The 13,153-nt window shown below is 45.4% G+C and overlaps 2 protein-coding genes across 2 annotated transcripts; one reads left to right on the top strand and one right to left on the bottom strand.

Moving 5' to 3' along the window:
* Positions 1-555: 555 nt before the first annotated feature.
* On the top strand, positions 556-4,707 carry mmadhca (metabolism of cobalamin associated Da). The gene is made up of 8 exons (XM_076016100.1): positions 556-856; positions 1,079-1,115; positions 2,952-3,093; positions 3,245-3,462; positions 3,603-3,708; positions 3,798-3,952; positions 4,050-4,136; positions 4,234-4,707. Exons 2-8 carry the CDS (start codon positions 1,104-1,106, stop codon positions 4,450-4,452), a joined length of 939 nt encoding a protein of 312 aa, XP_075872215.1. The 5' UTR covers positions 556-856; positions 1,079-1,103; the 3' UTR covers positions 4,453-4,707.
* A 636-nt stretch (positions 4,708-5,343) lies between these two features.
* LOC142881722 (ly6/PLAUR domain-containing protein 6-like) lies at positions 5,344-12,528 on the bottom strand. The gene is made up of 5 exons (XM_076016106.1): positions 12,438-12,528; positions 7,886-8,047; positions 6,353-6,451; positions 5,735-5,865; positions 5,344-5,641 (listed from the first exon to the last, which is right to left on the bottom strand). The coding sequence occupies exons 2-5, from the start codon at positions 8,001-8,003 to the stop codon at positions 5,471-5,473; spliced, it is 519 nt and encodes a 172-aa protein (XP_075872221.1). The 5' UTR covers positions 8,004-8,047; positions 12,438-12,528; the 3' UTR covers positions 5,344-5,470.
* Between the last annotated feature and the right edge of the window lie 625 nt (positions 12,529-13,153).

Here is a 13,153-nt window from a genome sequence, read left to right as displayed (position 1 = left end):
TAAACGTGTGACGTTGCCGTAAAGTGGTTCGTCCTATATGTAAGGCAGGAAGGCGTGCCGGGTCGTGCGTGAAAGTTACACAGCGCAGTTAAAGACGGCACAACCCCCCCCCTCTCGCTGCCGAGGTGGCACCATTGATCCTATTAATCGTTTATCTACCGCTTTACTGAGTTTGGAATCATAATTTTATGGTCGAAAAGTTACCTAGAGTTGCTTTAAGAACTGGACTTTTAGGCCATGTCGTGCAGAGAAGTGCAGCGAGATTTTTTATGTTTGTCATTATTTATTAGATGTTGTCTGCTGCCATCTCGTGGTTGAAATATGGAATGGGCGGAAGCCGGTAAAATCTGCTGTATTGTGTATTAATAATAAATTTAAAAATAAAATAAAAAAGATAAAAGAAATGTATATACTATTTAGAATTGTTGACTGAGATACACAATTTAAACAATAATCATGAACAAAAATATTTTTGATGCCGTTGAGCGAGTACGCCTTAAGCAAACTACGCATGCGCAACACTCACTCGTCATTTCCTGTGAGGTTTACGTAAGCGCAGCAGCGGACGTGCACTTTCCTGGTAAGAACAACATGTCCTTTGGTTAAAAAACAAACAAGTTGACAGCTTCCGTCCGCTCGTACGGCCTCGTCTTGTGAGGAGCACTTACGTGCCCCGTGCTTGCATAGAGTTGCGTGACATGTGGAAGGTCTGCGGTCAACGTGGTGCGACGTGAAATTGTCAAAACAAGGTGTCAGCTGATTTGAGCTCGACGTGTTCAAACTAGCACAGCCCAGCTAGCCGGTCAAATAGCCCTCGGTCCCATTCGCGGTTGACCCGTCGCCAGTCAACACCCCGGTAAGAGTAACACCTTTGCAAAGTGCACGTTTAAACATTCCGCAACAATTCCGACTTGATTTCGCTGCCGTTAGTCACCTCTCCACGCAGTTGTTGCATCATGCCGGGTCGGCTAGCATGCGCTAGGTCTGGGTAGCACACCTTTATCTCTGGAAAGGAGCCGTCAACTTGCTCCAATTTCAGAATTTCACATCTTCATTCGTCGCTCTTTTGTGCCCGCAGATAAGAAGACGGAGAAGCAGAGAAAATGTCCAGCAGCGTAAGTGAGACTCCATAGTCACCCATGTGTTATTAGCAGTCCAGGGCTAACTGTACCTTCCATGTGTTCGCCAAGGTCTGGACTCCTATGAGGATGTTATCACTGTTTTGACAGGCATTAATTCTTCTGTGTGGTATTGATTGTATGTATCATTGTGTTCAGCTGCGTTCAAGCACGTGGTATATGGGTCAATATCATTATAAAGTGCCTTTGGTGTCCCCATCAGAATAACTCAGTCATCATGAAAATGCAGCAGAATAATTAAACTCTGAAGTCTTACTATAAGTGACCAAAGGTTTGCACACACATCAGTACAATAATGTCTCTTGAAATGTGTTTACTTAATTTTTTTTTACCATTTTTTTCTTTTGGATGTACATGATTTTGGCATGTCCCACACGCTGTTGCGTCATTTTGGGCTAACTGCCCCTTTACGAAACCTAATGATGTTTTCAGTGACATCACAAGCAGCATTTTGCCTTTCTTCAATGGAGACTGAAACAGTGGCTAGTTGCAGAGTAAATATTTACTCTTATTTTTTGTAATTTTCATAATTTTTGATGTGTAGTTTGATGTTGTCAAGCTTAACATGTCCACCCTGTCATGGTGAAATATCAATTGATATAAAAACTTTTCAGAAATTCAAAATATATGTGTTAAACAGCACACAGTCCTCTCGCTAACTGGATCGTTTAGATAGCTGTAAGGTCCACGTGTGCTAATTAAATGCTAATATTAGTCAAAAATGTCCACCCTGTCATTGTCCACCCTGTCAGCAATCCTTCCATGACAGGGTGGACATGGTTCATAACAGGAAGGACATTTGCATAGTTTAGGCCACATGCTGACAATGTTACATGTATTTCAACAGCTATTACAGACATTTTGTAACAGTACATGCTATACAGACTCCCAATTAAGGTGTTTACAGGAATATGTTGAATTGTCTTTATCAAGGTATGAGTTCCAAAGGTCCACCCTGTCATGTTACTGTCCACTCTGTTATTTTCATGTTCAAAAAAATATATATAATATATTTTCATAAGTTAGCAAACTCTTTGTGTGATTCCTTTATAAACAAGTTAGGGCCAAATAGTATTGTTGGAAAGTTTGACCAGATATATTTGTTGTTAGATTTTATTTAGAAGAGATTCTCGCTGATTTTATAGAGAAACAAATAGTTTGCCAGAATTTCACAACTATCCAAATACTTTTCCCATTAACTAAAACATAGTGTTGAGAAAATGACTAAATAGCTTTCTGAAAATACACATTTTATAATCACTATGTAATTTTAATGTATTTATTCTACTTTGAAATTGTCCATGACAGGGTTGACATATTTTGCGGTTTGCATGTACATTGTCTGCTTGCAGTTCATTTATAAAAAGTGTGGGAGCTTGACCAACATGCATTTCTAACAGCATAACATCTACTTAATACAATAAATGTGAAGTTAAATGGAAAATCTCTGCTTTGTTGGGGGGACATTTGGAAGTCTCAAAGGCACCTTATAGTGATATTGACCCATATGTGAAAGTGATTTGCTTACGTGGTCTGTTTTATGTTTCCTCTCATCTTAAACTAACCCACCTTTCCGCTTTAGCTGAAGTTTATGTCCTTGTTTGACGTAGAAGAGTTAAGTTAGGGCAGCTGGACTTGTTCTTGTGATCTTGAAGACGTACCTGGGACTCTCCAACCCCTTTTTTAGAACTGAAGAAGCCTTTCGGATGAGAGGCGTTGCCCTAACTTAACAATTCTACCTTAAGAAGACCTGGATGACTGAGACCCTTCACAGATATTGTCTGTGTTTGACAGCAGCCGGTGTCATTGCAGGTGCTGTGTGGGCGAGGCCGCCTCGTCATCTCCCAGGCGGCAGCCTATCAGGCGTTGTCGGCCCTCCGCGTGGTCAGAACCAGAACCTTTTCTGCTGCCAGCTCAGACGAGCCCTATGTTACTGTATCACCCACAGACTCAGGTGAGACTGGTCTCCATCAACCTGGCCAGTGTAAATGTTTTGCTTTATACCTAATCAAGTGTTTCCTGCGAGGGTTTAGATAACATATCTGGATATTGAAAAGGCTGTTATCATCATCAGCTGAATATGTATTTGCTCTTCTACCTACCAGGCCCCAGGACCGTGTGGCCTGACGAGAACATGGGACCGTTCGGACCTCAGGATCAACGGTTTCAGCTCCCTGGGAACGTTGGTTTCGACTGCCACCTGGAGGGCGTGACGGAACAGAAGAAGTCGCCGCCCCGAAAGACGGTGCCTGACGTGCTGACAGCCCCCAGCAGCTCCGAGAGGCATCATTTCATCCTGGCGCAGTTTGTGAACGAGTTCCATGTAAGTTGTGTGTGTGTTCGTGTGTGTGTGTGTGTCTGTGTGTGTCTGTGTGTGTCTGTGTGTGTGTTCATCCAAAGCGTACATTCTCAATAAATCCACACTGTCGCCTTCAACGTGCACGCGTGTGTGTGTCTCACCAGGACAAATTGGGTCCGATATCGACAAGAGTCCACAAGGCCGAGCAGTACTTCAGCCCGGCTGGAACCGACTGTGCTGTGAGTTCTTGCCCGGAACTCCTGAGGAAAGGTGGGTGGCAGCGGCTCACGTTAAGTTCACCCGAAAACACACGAGCCAATCGGCTTCACCGACGGTCAATCCTGTGTTTTATGTGTCAGAACTGGAGCCGCTGTTCCCCTCGGCGCCCGCCAACGCCATCACAGTTGTGACGGTGACACAAAGAAGCGGCCAGAGCGATGAGGAGGAGGAGGAGGAGGCGGTGGCGATGGCAGCAGTGGCGGCACAGCCGGACCAGGAGCAGCAGCTCCAGAAGGTCGGCACCGTCGAATTCCAAACCCTTTTTTTGTGTTTTTTTTGTGTTTTGGATTTATTTGACGATGTCGACCTCTGTTTCTTTTTCCTCGCTGCAGTTTGTGAGCGGCGCCAAGGAGATGTGCTTCTCCCTGTGGACGGCAGGCTACTGGGCGGACTTCATCGACCCCACGACCGGATCGGCGGTGAGGGACGCTACAAAGGCCTTCGATAACAACTGAGAGATGTTTTAAAATACAACGTTTTTAATGTTGTTGTTTGTTTTTTTCTTCCCTTTTGCAGTTCTTCGCGTCCCCATTAAGCCAAACAGCACTGCAGACGGAGGAGAACCTGAGACACCTCGGCTTCCACATAGAAGCGTCCGGCTCCTGCACAGTCATCCGGCACGTCCTGAAGGGGGCGCCGCTCTTCGTGGGAACGGTTTTTACCAACGCGCCGGCCCACAGCGCCGCCATCGCAAGACTACGTGGACTTTCAAACGGACGTGACGAGGATGAATAGCCCCCCCCTTTTTTTTCTTTTTAGATTTTCTACTAAACCGGAGGCCTCTATTTATGGTTTGACGTATGCTAAGTGTGGGTACAGCGTGTTGTACTGTGAACAAAGTCGGACTGAAACTCTAATGTAAGACCGGAACTTTGGTCTTGACTGGCGAGAGACGCCACGCTTGTGCTCGCCCTCTGCCACAGGCTTTAAGGAGCCCCTGAAAAGGGCTTTGATTGCACATTTAAAAAGGCTCTTTTTTTTTTCTTTTTTTTTTAAAATAATTATTATTGTTATATTTGCCTTGTTTTTAAAAGGCGCTCAGGCAACAAACACACTTACGAGGGCCACGCCCTCGCGTCAAAATTATTTTTGGCAGCTGGATCTTCATGTGAGCCGCTGACAACCTTCACGCTCTGGTATTATGATATCGAATTGTTTTTGTCTGTTGCACAAAGATGTGAAGACTTTTATCTCGGTTGAAGTAAAACAGCTGTTTAAAAAAAAAAAAATGTGTCTGTGCTGCTGCCCCACATGGAGTGAGACCCTCTCATTTTAGAAGCACCATCCATTCACAAAAACACACTTCAAATTTGTTTTATTCTTATATTTAAAATTTTTTTTTGAGAGAATCTCACCTTTAATGTCTTTTGAGCCAAGTGACCTTTGAAATAGTCATTTAACTTTCTACATTAATTATATACTGCATATTTAGACTAGTGGTTGATCAGATGCACTGCGAAACACAGGGACTCCTGACCTTCAGCTTGAACCCTCAGAGTTAAAGGAACTCTTTTCAAAGATTTTTGCCCCAAAAATTGAGACGAGAATGAATTTCAAAAGCAATTTAATATATAAAAAATGCAAATACACTGAGGCCACAGCATGGTTATGCAAAAAAAAGCTTACACTAATACTGACTCTTTATTATAAATAAATTACAAAGATAAAAAAAAATAATAATAATTGTCGTCACAAACAGGAAGTGTGTAGAATAATTTAAAATCCGAGCGTCATGATCAGTTTTCCGGGCTGCTCATAGGAGCGCCACTGCGGGGAGGATAATGGCGGCGGCGTAGCTTAGCAGGGCGGGGCAGAGGTGGTGGGCGGAGCCGGAGAGGGGCGAGGTGGAGGAGAAGACGGCGCTGCTCTCGTTCCTGGGCACCAACATGTTGCAGATGTCGCCCTCGCAGCAGGACGAGCACGTCTGAGAATGAGACCAGAGCGTCAGCGAGTTGTAGATTTTCATCAATTTATTTTTTGGGGGGGAGGTGGGCTAGGGGGCGCTGTTCCAACGCACCCGGTGGCCGCCGTCGGTGACCTCCACGCAGCCGGCGAGCAGGCAGTCGTCCAGGGCGACGCAGCGCTTGGTCACGGACACGCTGTCCCCGTGGGTGTCCATCACGTGGAGGGTGTGACAGTATTTAGTATCTGGAAGAAATACAACAACAACGACAAAAAAGTAATTACAGCGCGCTGAGGAAGAGCAGGATAAAGCTGGAAATGGCCGCACCATACTGTATGGTGTACTGCACTGTTTGACAGTCACTCAGTTTGGTATCGTTTTGACGCTTTGGTTAATTTTTTTTTGCAAAAAAAAAAAAAAATCTAGCCTTTCTATCTTAGCTTAGCGTGCAAGAACTTCACTGTAATTCACTTTACTTTCACCGAATAAACTGTGTCCTTAAGTATATACTGCATCCTATACTGCTTCAGGTGGAAACATCCGATGAAACATCTCCAATTTTGCAGTTTTCTTGCCTACGTTCCAACAAAAGCCTGCCCATTTCACCCCTACAAGGACACCGATTGGTCAGTTTCAGCAGGAAACAAGAAACTTCTTTCTTTAGAAAAATATCGCACAACGCTGTGATTCAGGAAAGCTTTTTCTCATAGTAACACATGCATGCATTTTTACCTTGGGGGCAGTAAACATCGGGAGCCCAGCGGTTACACTCGTAGTTGTCTGCGGCTTCCTGGCAGGTGAAGCACTTGAAGGCACCGGGATGAGGTGTAGCTGCAGAGTTCAGAGTTAGATGGAGATTAGAGCTGTGCCTCCGGAGGTCAGCGAGAGGTTTTTTATTATTGCAGGAGGGAAAGAGGAGGTGTTGGGTTGCAGCTCCGTTATCTCCCTTTGCCAAGGAGGAGGAGGAAGAAGAAGAAGATGGAGAAAAAGAAGAAGAGGCTTCGGCCGCAAGGTGCACCTGTCGAAACATTACCTGCGGGTGACCGTGAGCCCTTTCCTTTTCACTCTCTTCTATCCCTCTTTGTGTCTTCCTGTTCAGGCTTAAAAGGAGGGGTGGGGGGGGGGTAAAAAGAGGAGGCTGGAAAAGCCTGACCCTGGCAAAATAACCCGGGGATGTCACATGACAGGTGCGCTTGATTATCTCCTCGTCCCCGGTTGAGTCTCCGCTTACACCTTCCTCCCTTTTATTGAACCCTGCCCCATGCTGCTGACAGCCACAGGGGGGCGACCTGCTCCTCCCCAGGTGTCACGGATCAGAGCGAGACCCCGAGTTCACCTTTACAGTGTGGGTGGTGGTGTGTGTGTGTGTGTGTGTGTGTGTGTGTGTGGGTAAATTCCTGTCTGGCTTTCAGCTTTATGTTTTACATTTTTTCCATCTGTAAAGTTTTCTAACCGTCCCTGAGCCGCATACCTGAACTCGGCTAATCTCTGAGAGCTAGGTCGCTCGTCTTCCCTTACCAAATCCCAGAGACCCGCTGCAGGTGTGCGCCTTGGATAGCGACTCGCTCACATTTTTTTTCATTAGCGCGGCATTAGCTTTGTTCTATATTGGAGGTGATTAGCAGTTGAGGCGGCGCAGCAATTAAAGCAAAGCCTGCTGAGCCCGTCGGCGCCCCATGTGACAGATGTCGCCTGCGTCGGAAAATCTGTGTATTTTCTTTCCTTTATCCGAACCGTCTGCAAACAGGAAGTTGTTTTATCTGGATGAAGAAGGCAGCTGAAGCATCTTTGCAATGAAAAGATAAAACAACTTGTAAGAGTGCTAGGATTTCTTTTTTCATTTTTGGGTACAATCGAAAACAAAACTTTTAATTTGACAATAATAATAGTAATTAGGGATTCACCGATACCTTTTTTACAGTACTTGCATTTCAGTACTCATTGATACCGATACTGAGTACTTAGAGCCATTACACTTTATGGAATCACTTTGAGTTTGGTTTAATTTTTCACAGTTGTTCTGTTATTTGAACAACATTCACTTTCTAGAGCATGCGGGAAACTGTCACAAGTTCTGCTGCAGTACAAACACAAAGTTAACAAAGTTGTCATATACATACATATACAACTGGTATCGGTGCTGTGGTATCGGCACATATTTTACAAGTACAAGAGTACTCAGCCCTGGTACCAATAATATAATAATAACAATAATAATCATGATAATCATAATAATAATATCAAAATAATAATAAGGGTGCCTACTTGAGGGATGCAGCGTGATGATGTCCATCGCAGAGAAATCCCGACTCTGGACGCCCCTCAGCCAGCTCGCAACGCCAGCCGTCAGCAGCACCCAGGCCACCACTGGCCACGCCTCCATCGTCGCTCCAGGGTGCTTTCATGCACTTCTTCCGATTGCCCCCTCTCAGAAAAATGAAAACAATTTAAAAATTAAAATCACCGTGGATGGAAACAGAAGAACGTAAAACAAACCGGAGCTATTTTTCTCCGAGAAGGAGAGTGTGAGGACGAGAGAATCTGGGTCTAGCACGAGCGAGCAAGCAAGCTTCATTATTCAGACGACATCAGGCGACCCCCCCCCCCTCCCGCAGCGAGTCTTCTGCCCATTTGAGAGTGAAGACATCATCCATTAGGGCCCCGGGTCACCTCTGACGTTAGCGTGAGTTATGTTTCACAGCGCCCCCCCCCCGCCCAGCTTCCCCCCACCATGACTTCCTTCGCCCCCTGAGGGAGATTTCATCATTAGCTCGCCGTTCTCCTGATGCCTCGTTCCTCCGCCGACGTGCCATTGTTCATTCGCCGTGGTCGGCGCCAACCTCCGAATCCTACCTCCACTCGGCTTCAAAAGATTCACTGCCCCATTAATAAGCGGCCCTTTGTTTGGCCCTTTCGATGAGGAAATGAAACCCCACACACACACACACAGATACACACACCGCCCCCGGAGAGACGGAAGTCATGCGTGTGGGTCAAAATCTTAAAGAAGTGTCAAAAAAAGGTGTAACCTTAAAGGGATTTTGGAGTCATGATTCTGGAATTCCCTTTGCAAAACCTCAATTTTTTTCGGATTTTTTTTTTTTTCTCATCGTGTTGGTCTAATAAATGAGTAAAAGTGTAAAAAATGAGTAAAAAAAATAAAAATAAAGACACAGCAGGCCGAAGGGGCCTGATCCAATCAAGTGTGTCCCTTTCATCTCAACAGTCGCAGTTATCCGTTTCAAGGTTTAATGACAAGGCTGCCATCTGAGGCCGACCGAGCCGGTGCCACTTTAGCTTTAAAGCAATAGAAAGAAAGAGGTCGTAAAAAACAAACACATTAAAGCTTAAAAAATAAAATTCCAGCCGCCGGCTACGAGGGGCTTACAGCGGGTTAAATCCTTTCATGGTGCCGACTCTGCGGAGGAATTCAGGAAGGATCCCCCTCATCCTCAAAACATTTTTCATCAGGACAGTTGGGGATTGGAGGGAAAATGGTCTTTGTGAATCAATTTTTGTGCATCGTTTTTTGAGAATGGAACAACAATGATTCTTTTTTTCTCGGACGCCAAACATCCCACCATGTGTTTCTTTCTTCAAAGTGATCCTGTGACGCGGACATCAGAAGAAATCGACTTTTAAGAGGGGACATTCCCCCTCCGCCGCCTCGCGAAAATCCAGACAATTTTAATGGGAAGGAAAAAATGCACACCTGGCTTGAGTCGAGCACTCTTCATTTTTCTTTGGTGTTTCTTTCACCAAGGAAGCAGGTTATTATGGTCATCTCAATTTTATTTGTTAAAAAAAAATCCTAATTAGAAACAATGGTCTTCCCTTCACACTGCACACACAACCCTCCTCTCCTCCTCCTCTTCCTTTTTACCTCCTCCTCCTCCTCCTCCTCCTCCTCTTCCTCTCCATCCACCAAGATGTCACGTCTGTGAATTCTGTGCCTGACCTGGTTCGTCTCCCGCTGCTCTCAGATCTGTGGGTTTCTCCACCGCCATATCGCCGATGCGCTCTGACTCTGTTTTACACTGCAACCCCCTTCCCCCACCCAGCGACCCCCCCCCCTCCCCCCGGGGGCTGGCGGCATGGTTGTAAATGCTTGTTTGTTTTGCGTTATGCACGCCCCAATAAGACCGGTCTGTGCCGCAGGCGGAAAAAACGCCCGTACTGTACGGTTATCCTGTACTGTACAGCACACATGAGGCGGTGAATGTGGAAATATTTTATGAACGCCCCTGCCCCTCCCCCTGCAAAAAAAATAGGTTGTAAGTCTGATTTCTGAGAATTTTAGTTCAAGTTTGACAGCGATTTTGTGAAATGTTGGTTTGGTATCCGGCACGGTGGTGCAGTGGTTAGCGCTGCCGCCTCATAGCAAGAAGGTCATGGGTGCAATTCTGGGCCTGGGACTTTTCTGTGTGGAGTTTGTATGTTCTCCCTGTGTCTGCATGGGTTCTCTCTGGGTTCTCCGGCTTCCTCCCAAGGTCCAAAAACATGCATGTGACATCAATTGGAAACTCTGAATTGTCCGTAGGTGTGTATGTGAGTGTGAAAGGTTGTTTGTCTCTTTGTGGTCCTGCGATGAACTGGCGACTTGTTCAGGGAGTCACCCTGCCTTCGCCACTGAACTCAGGAATAAGCAGGTTTACCTTTACCTTTACATATATGCTTCCATTAGTATGAAGACTTGTTTTGTTCTCTCGCTAATTTCAAGTGTTGCACTTTGCCTCTTTTCCTTTTTTACAAGTGACAAAAAATGATTTCTTCCTCCTTTTTTAAAATCACCAAAATCGCAAAACTAAACCAAGACAACTTTTCATCACGCCGCGCAAACCCAACAGACAGCACAACACTCCATCCCACATCGCCCCACTTCTGCCACTTCAACAACACGTGAAGCGTCCGCGCATATGGCGCTCAATTTCTGGACTGCTTCGGGTGCTCAAGAAGCACAATGCGCTCTCTGCTACAGCATCAGCTCGTAATAATGATGTGCTCCATGTCCCAAAAGGAAAAAAAAAGCTAAGTTCGCATGTACTTGAGGGGTTGAGGAGCAGGAGTGTCGGGGAGGGATTAGCCACAATAGCTCCCTGTAACGGGTGAAGAGGGCTGGAGAGGGTTTACATGACGCTGGGTTCAATCGGCACCGACCGACTCCTCCGGGTCCCGGCTAGAAAGGCCGAGCGGGGGCCTCAAAAGAATCTGAAGGAGTCTCCCCGGACGACTGGGGATCAAGTATGCAGATTGCGGATGTGAAGTTGTGGGATGGCAAAGTTTTCTCACAGTCGAGCGAGCGCAACCATCGACTGAGGGCGAGCGCTTTAGCTCGCCGCTAGTTCACCTCCCGCATTTTCAGGTAAAATATATGATATTTAAAAAACCCTTGTTGACTCATGACCCTCGCCCTTGACCTCCTCATACCAGAGATAAGGCGGCTTGAGGCCCCTAAGAGTCCAGCGCTATAAATAAGTCAAGTTCAGCCGCCGTGTTGAGGTTTGTGCAGACGCAACGAAAAGTGACGAAAACCAGACTTAATTGTCCGTATGAGCTCTTTAAGTTCCACTCTTTTGGGTTTCCTGTGTGTCCATCCACCCGTCTGTGTCTCTCAAACCCCAGAGGTCGGGCCAGATGGCTGCCCACCAAGGGCCGCGGGTCACCAGATATCACACTTTCATGCCTAATGAGCAATTTGGATCTTAGGTTCTTCAGAAGGAGGGGAGAAAAGAAAGATGCTTTTTGGATTTCAAAGGGAAAAAAACCAAAACGTTACAAACATTAAAGCTGCATTGCTGGACGTTGGTCATGTGCGTGTCCCCAAAAAAAGATTCCTCCCCTCTCGCCAGGGTGGGGTGGACAGGGGGGAGGCACTGGGGTTGCCTGCCTTTGAAGAGAGGCTGGCCTCCAGCAGCTCAGCCCCTTCCACCAGACACACATGGCAGGGGCTTAACTTCTTGCCACAACAACACCGCCGCCACCGAAAATCCACAAGTGAGCCGCAGAGATGACAGGAGGTGTTGGCGAATTCTTGTGTCGCGGGCTGTTTTACACTCCACCGCTGACCGATAAGGCCCGGTGCACTGCGGTGCACTGCTGCTATCTTTAATTGGACGCAGAGTTTTAAGTTTCAAACGCAGATACACACCTCCTCCTTTATCAGTTTTTTTTGTTTGTTTTTGTTTTTGGTTTGGTTTGTTTTGTTTTTTTTGTTTGTTTGTTTTGTTTTGTTTTATAGATTCACTGGAGTAGAAGAAACTGGGAAGAATTTTATTCATGGCACTCTTCTCATAAAGTGCCTGACTTCAAAAAATCTGCAAGAAAACTCTGATTTTGTGCACGTTTGAATGTTCCACAAAGATTGTAGCTCTCTATGTGTGCAGAGTTATGGGGCAGAACGGCAATCATCCATGCAACACTGAAATAAGCAATGTTATGATGTCAAAGATCTACACAGTGAATTTGCGTTACCACCAGTTTGTGTCTGATGCACATTCATTAACGCGTCTTTAATAATTCAAAGGCGTGTTCACGCGCCTGCAGAGCGCGATAACGCACAACTGCGGCACCTCGGTGTGAGAAGGCGCTCGCATATTCGCCCGTAAACAAGACGCACCTTGTACTGGAACCACTACCGGCTACTTTGACTTCACGTCCCCTTTAATTAGTCTCCAATTTGCGTTCTGGAGCGTCTCTCTTTCAGCTTTTGCGAGAGAGAAAAAACGCACTTCTTGGACCGACTTGTGCGTGATTTGGTTTCATTTGGACGGGCGACTTTACTTTGTTTTTAATAAATTAAAATTAAAAACGAACTTACCGGCTTTTATTCGGACGAACAGCTTGCAGGAGACTCTTCGGGAAATAAAGCAGCGCTGAACCACTACTACTACTGCACACTGAGGTGGAGGGAGGAGACCGAGGGCTGAAACGTCGCCGTGACGTCACTATCGTGCCCATTAGCGGCGCTGCAGCTGGACCAGTAACAATGTCCGGCTTGATTTATGGTTCCATTAGCGCGCGCTATTGTCATGGTAATAGAACTCGGGATATTGGCGGACTAATGCTGGCTGGCCAAGACAAATTGTTTTTTCTTTTTTTTCTTTCAGTATTTCCATTTTATTAGTTTTTTTGTGTGTGTGTTTTTATTTTATTTATTTATTTATTTATTTTATTTAATCGCTAATACTTGTTTGTTTGTCTGTTTGTATATTAATGACACTAATGAAGCAAATATCACAACATGAATTGAACTTTTACAATAATATGGTCAGGAAGTGTTGTTTGTTTGTTTATTTGTTGTTGTTTCATAATATTATTTTGTGGGTCCTTTAAGATCCAGACCACATGAAGACGCTGATAGTTTTCAAGATTTTCTTAATTTAAAAAAAACAAAAAACTTAATGTAGTACTGTACTGAAAATTAAATTCCGGCTTTAAGTTTGACAGCATAATATTTACTATCAAATGCACACACATACGATACTTGTTCATTCATTCATCTTCCGTACCCGCTTCTTCCCGAGCTCAGGGTCA

This window comes from Nelusetta ayraudi, unplaced genomic scaffold (assembly GCF_046127955.1).
Source record: "Nelusetta ayraudi isolate G7.1 ecotype Tasmania unplaced genomic scaffold, CSIRO-AGI_Nayr_v1 ptg000006l, whole genome shotgun sequence".
NCBI classification, from domain to species: domain Eukaryota; kingdom Metazoa; phylum Chordata; class Actinopteri; order Tetraodontiformes; family Monacanthidae; genus Nelusetta; species Nelusetta ayraudi.
This window is presented reverse-complemented; position numbering and strand designations above follow the sequence as displayed.

Coding starts and splice junctions, on each gene's coding strand:
- mmadhca (XM_076016100.1), top strand. Junction 3,094..3,244: donor TGTATCACCCACAGACTCAG/GTGAGACTGGTC, acceptor TCTACCTACCAG/GCCCCAGGACCGTGTGGCCT. Junction 3,953..4,049: donor AGGAGCAGCAGCTCCAGAAG/GTCGGCACCGTC, acceptor TCCTCGCTGCAG/TTTGTGAGCGGCGCCAAGGA.
- LOC142881722 (XM_076016106.1), bottom strand. CDS start 8,003: ATGGAGGCGTGGCCAGTGGTGGCCTGGGTGCTGCTGACGGCTGGCGTT. Junction 5,866..6,352: donor CGATGTTTACTGCCCCCAAG/GTAAAAATGCAT, acceptor TATTTCTTCCAG/ATACTAAATACTGTCACACC. Junction 5,642..5,734: donor TCACCGACGGCGGCCACCGG/GTGCGTTGGAAC, acceptor TCTCATTCTCAG/ACGTGCTCGTCCTGCTGCGA.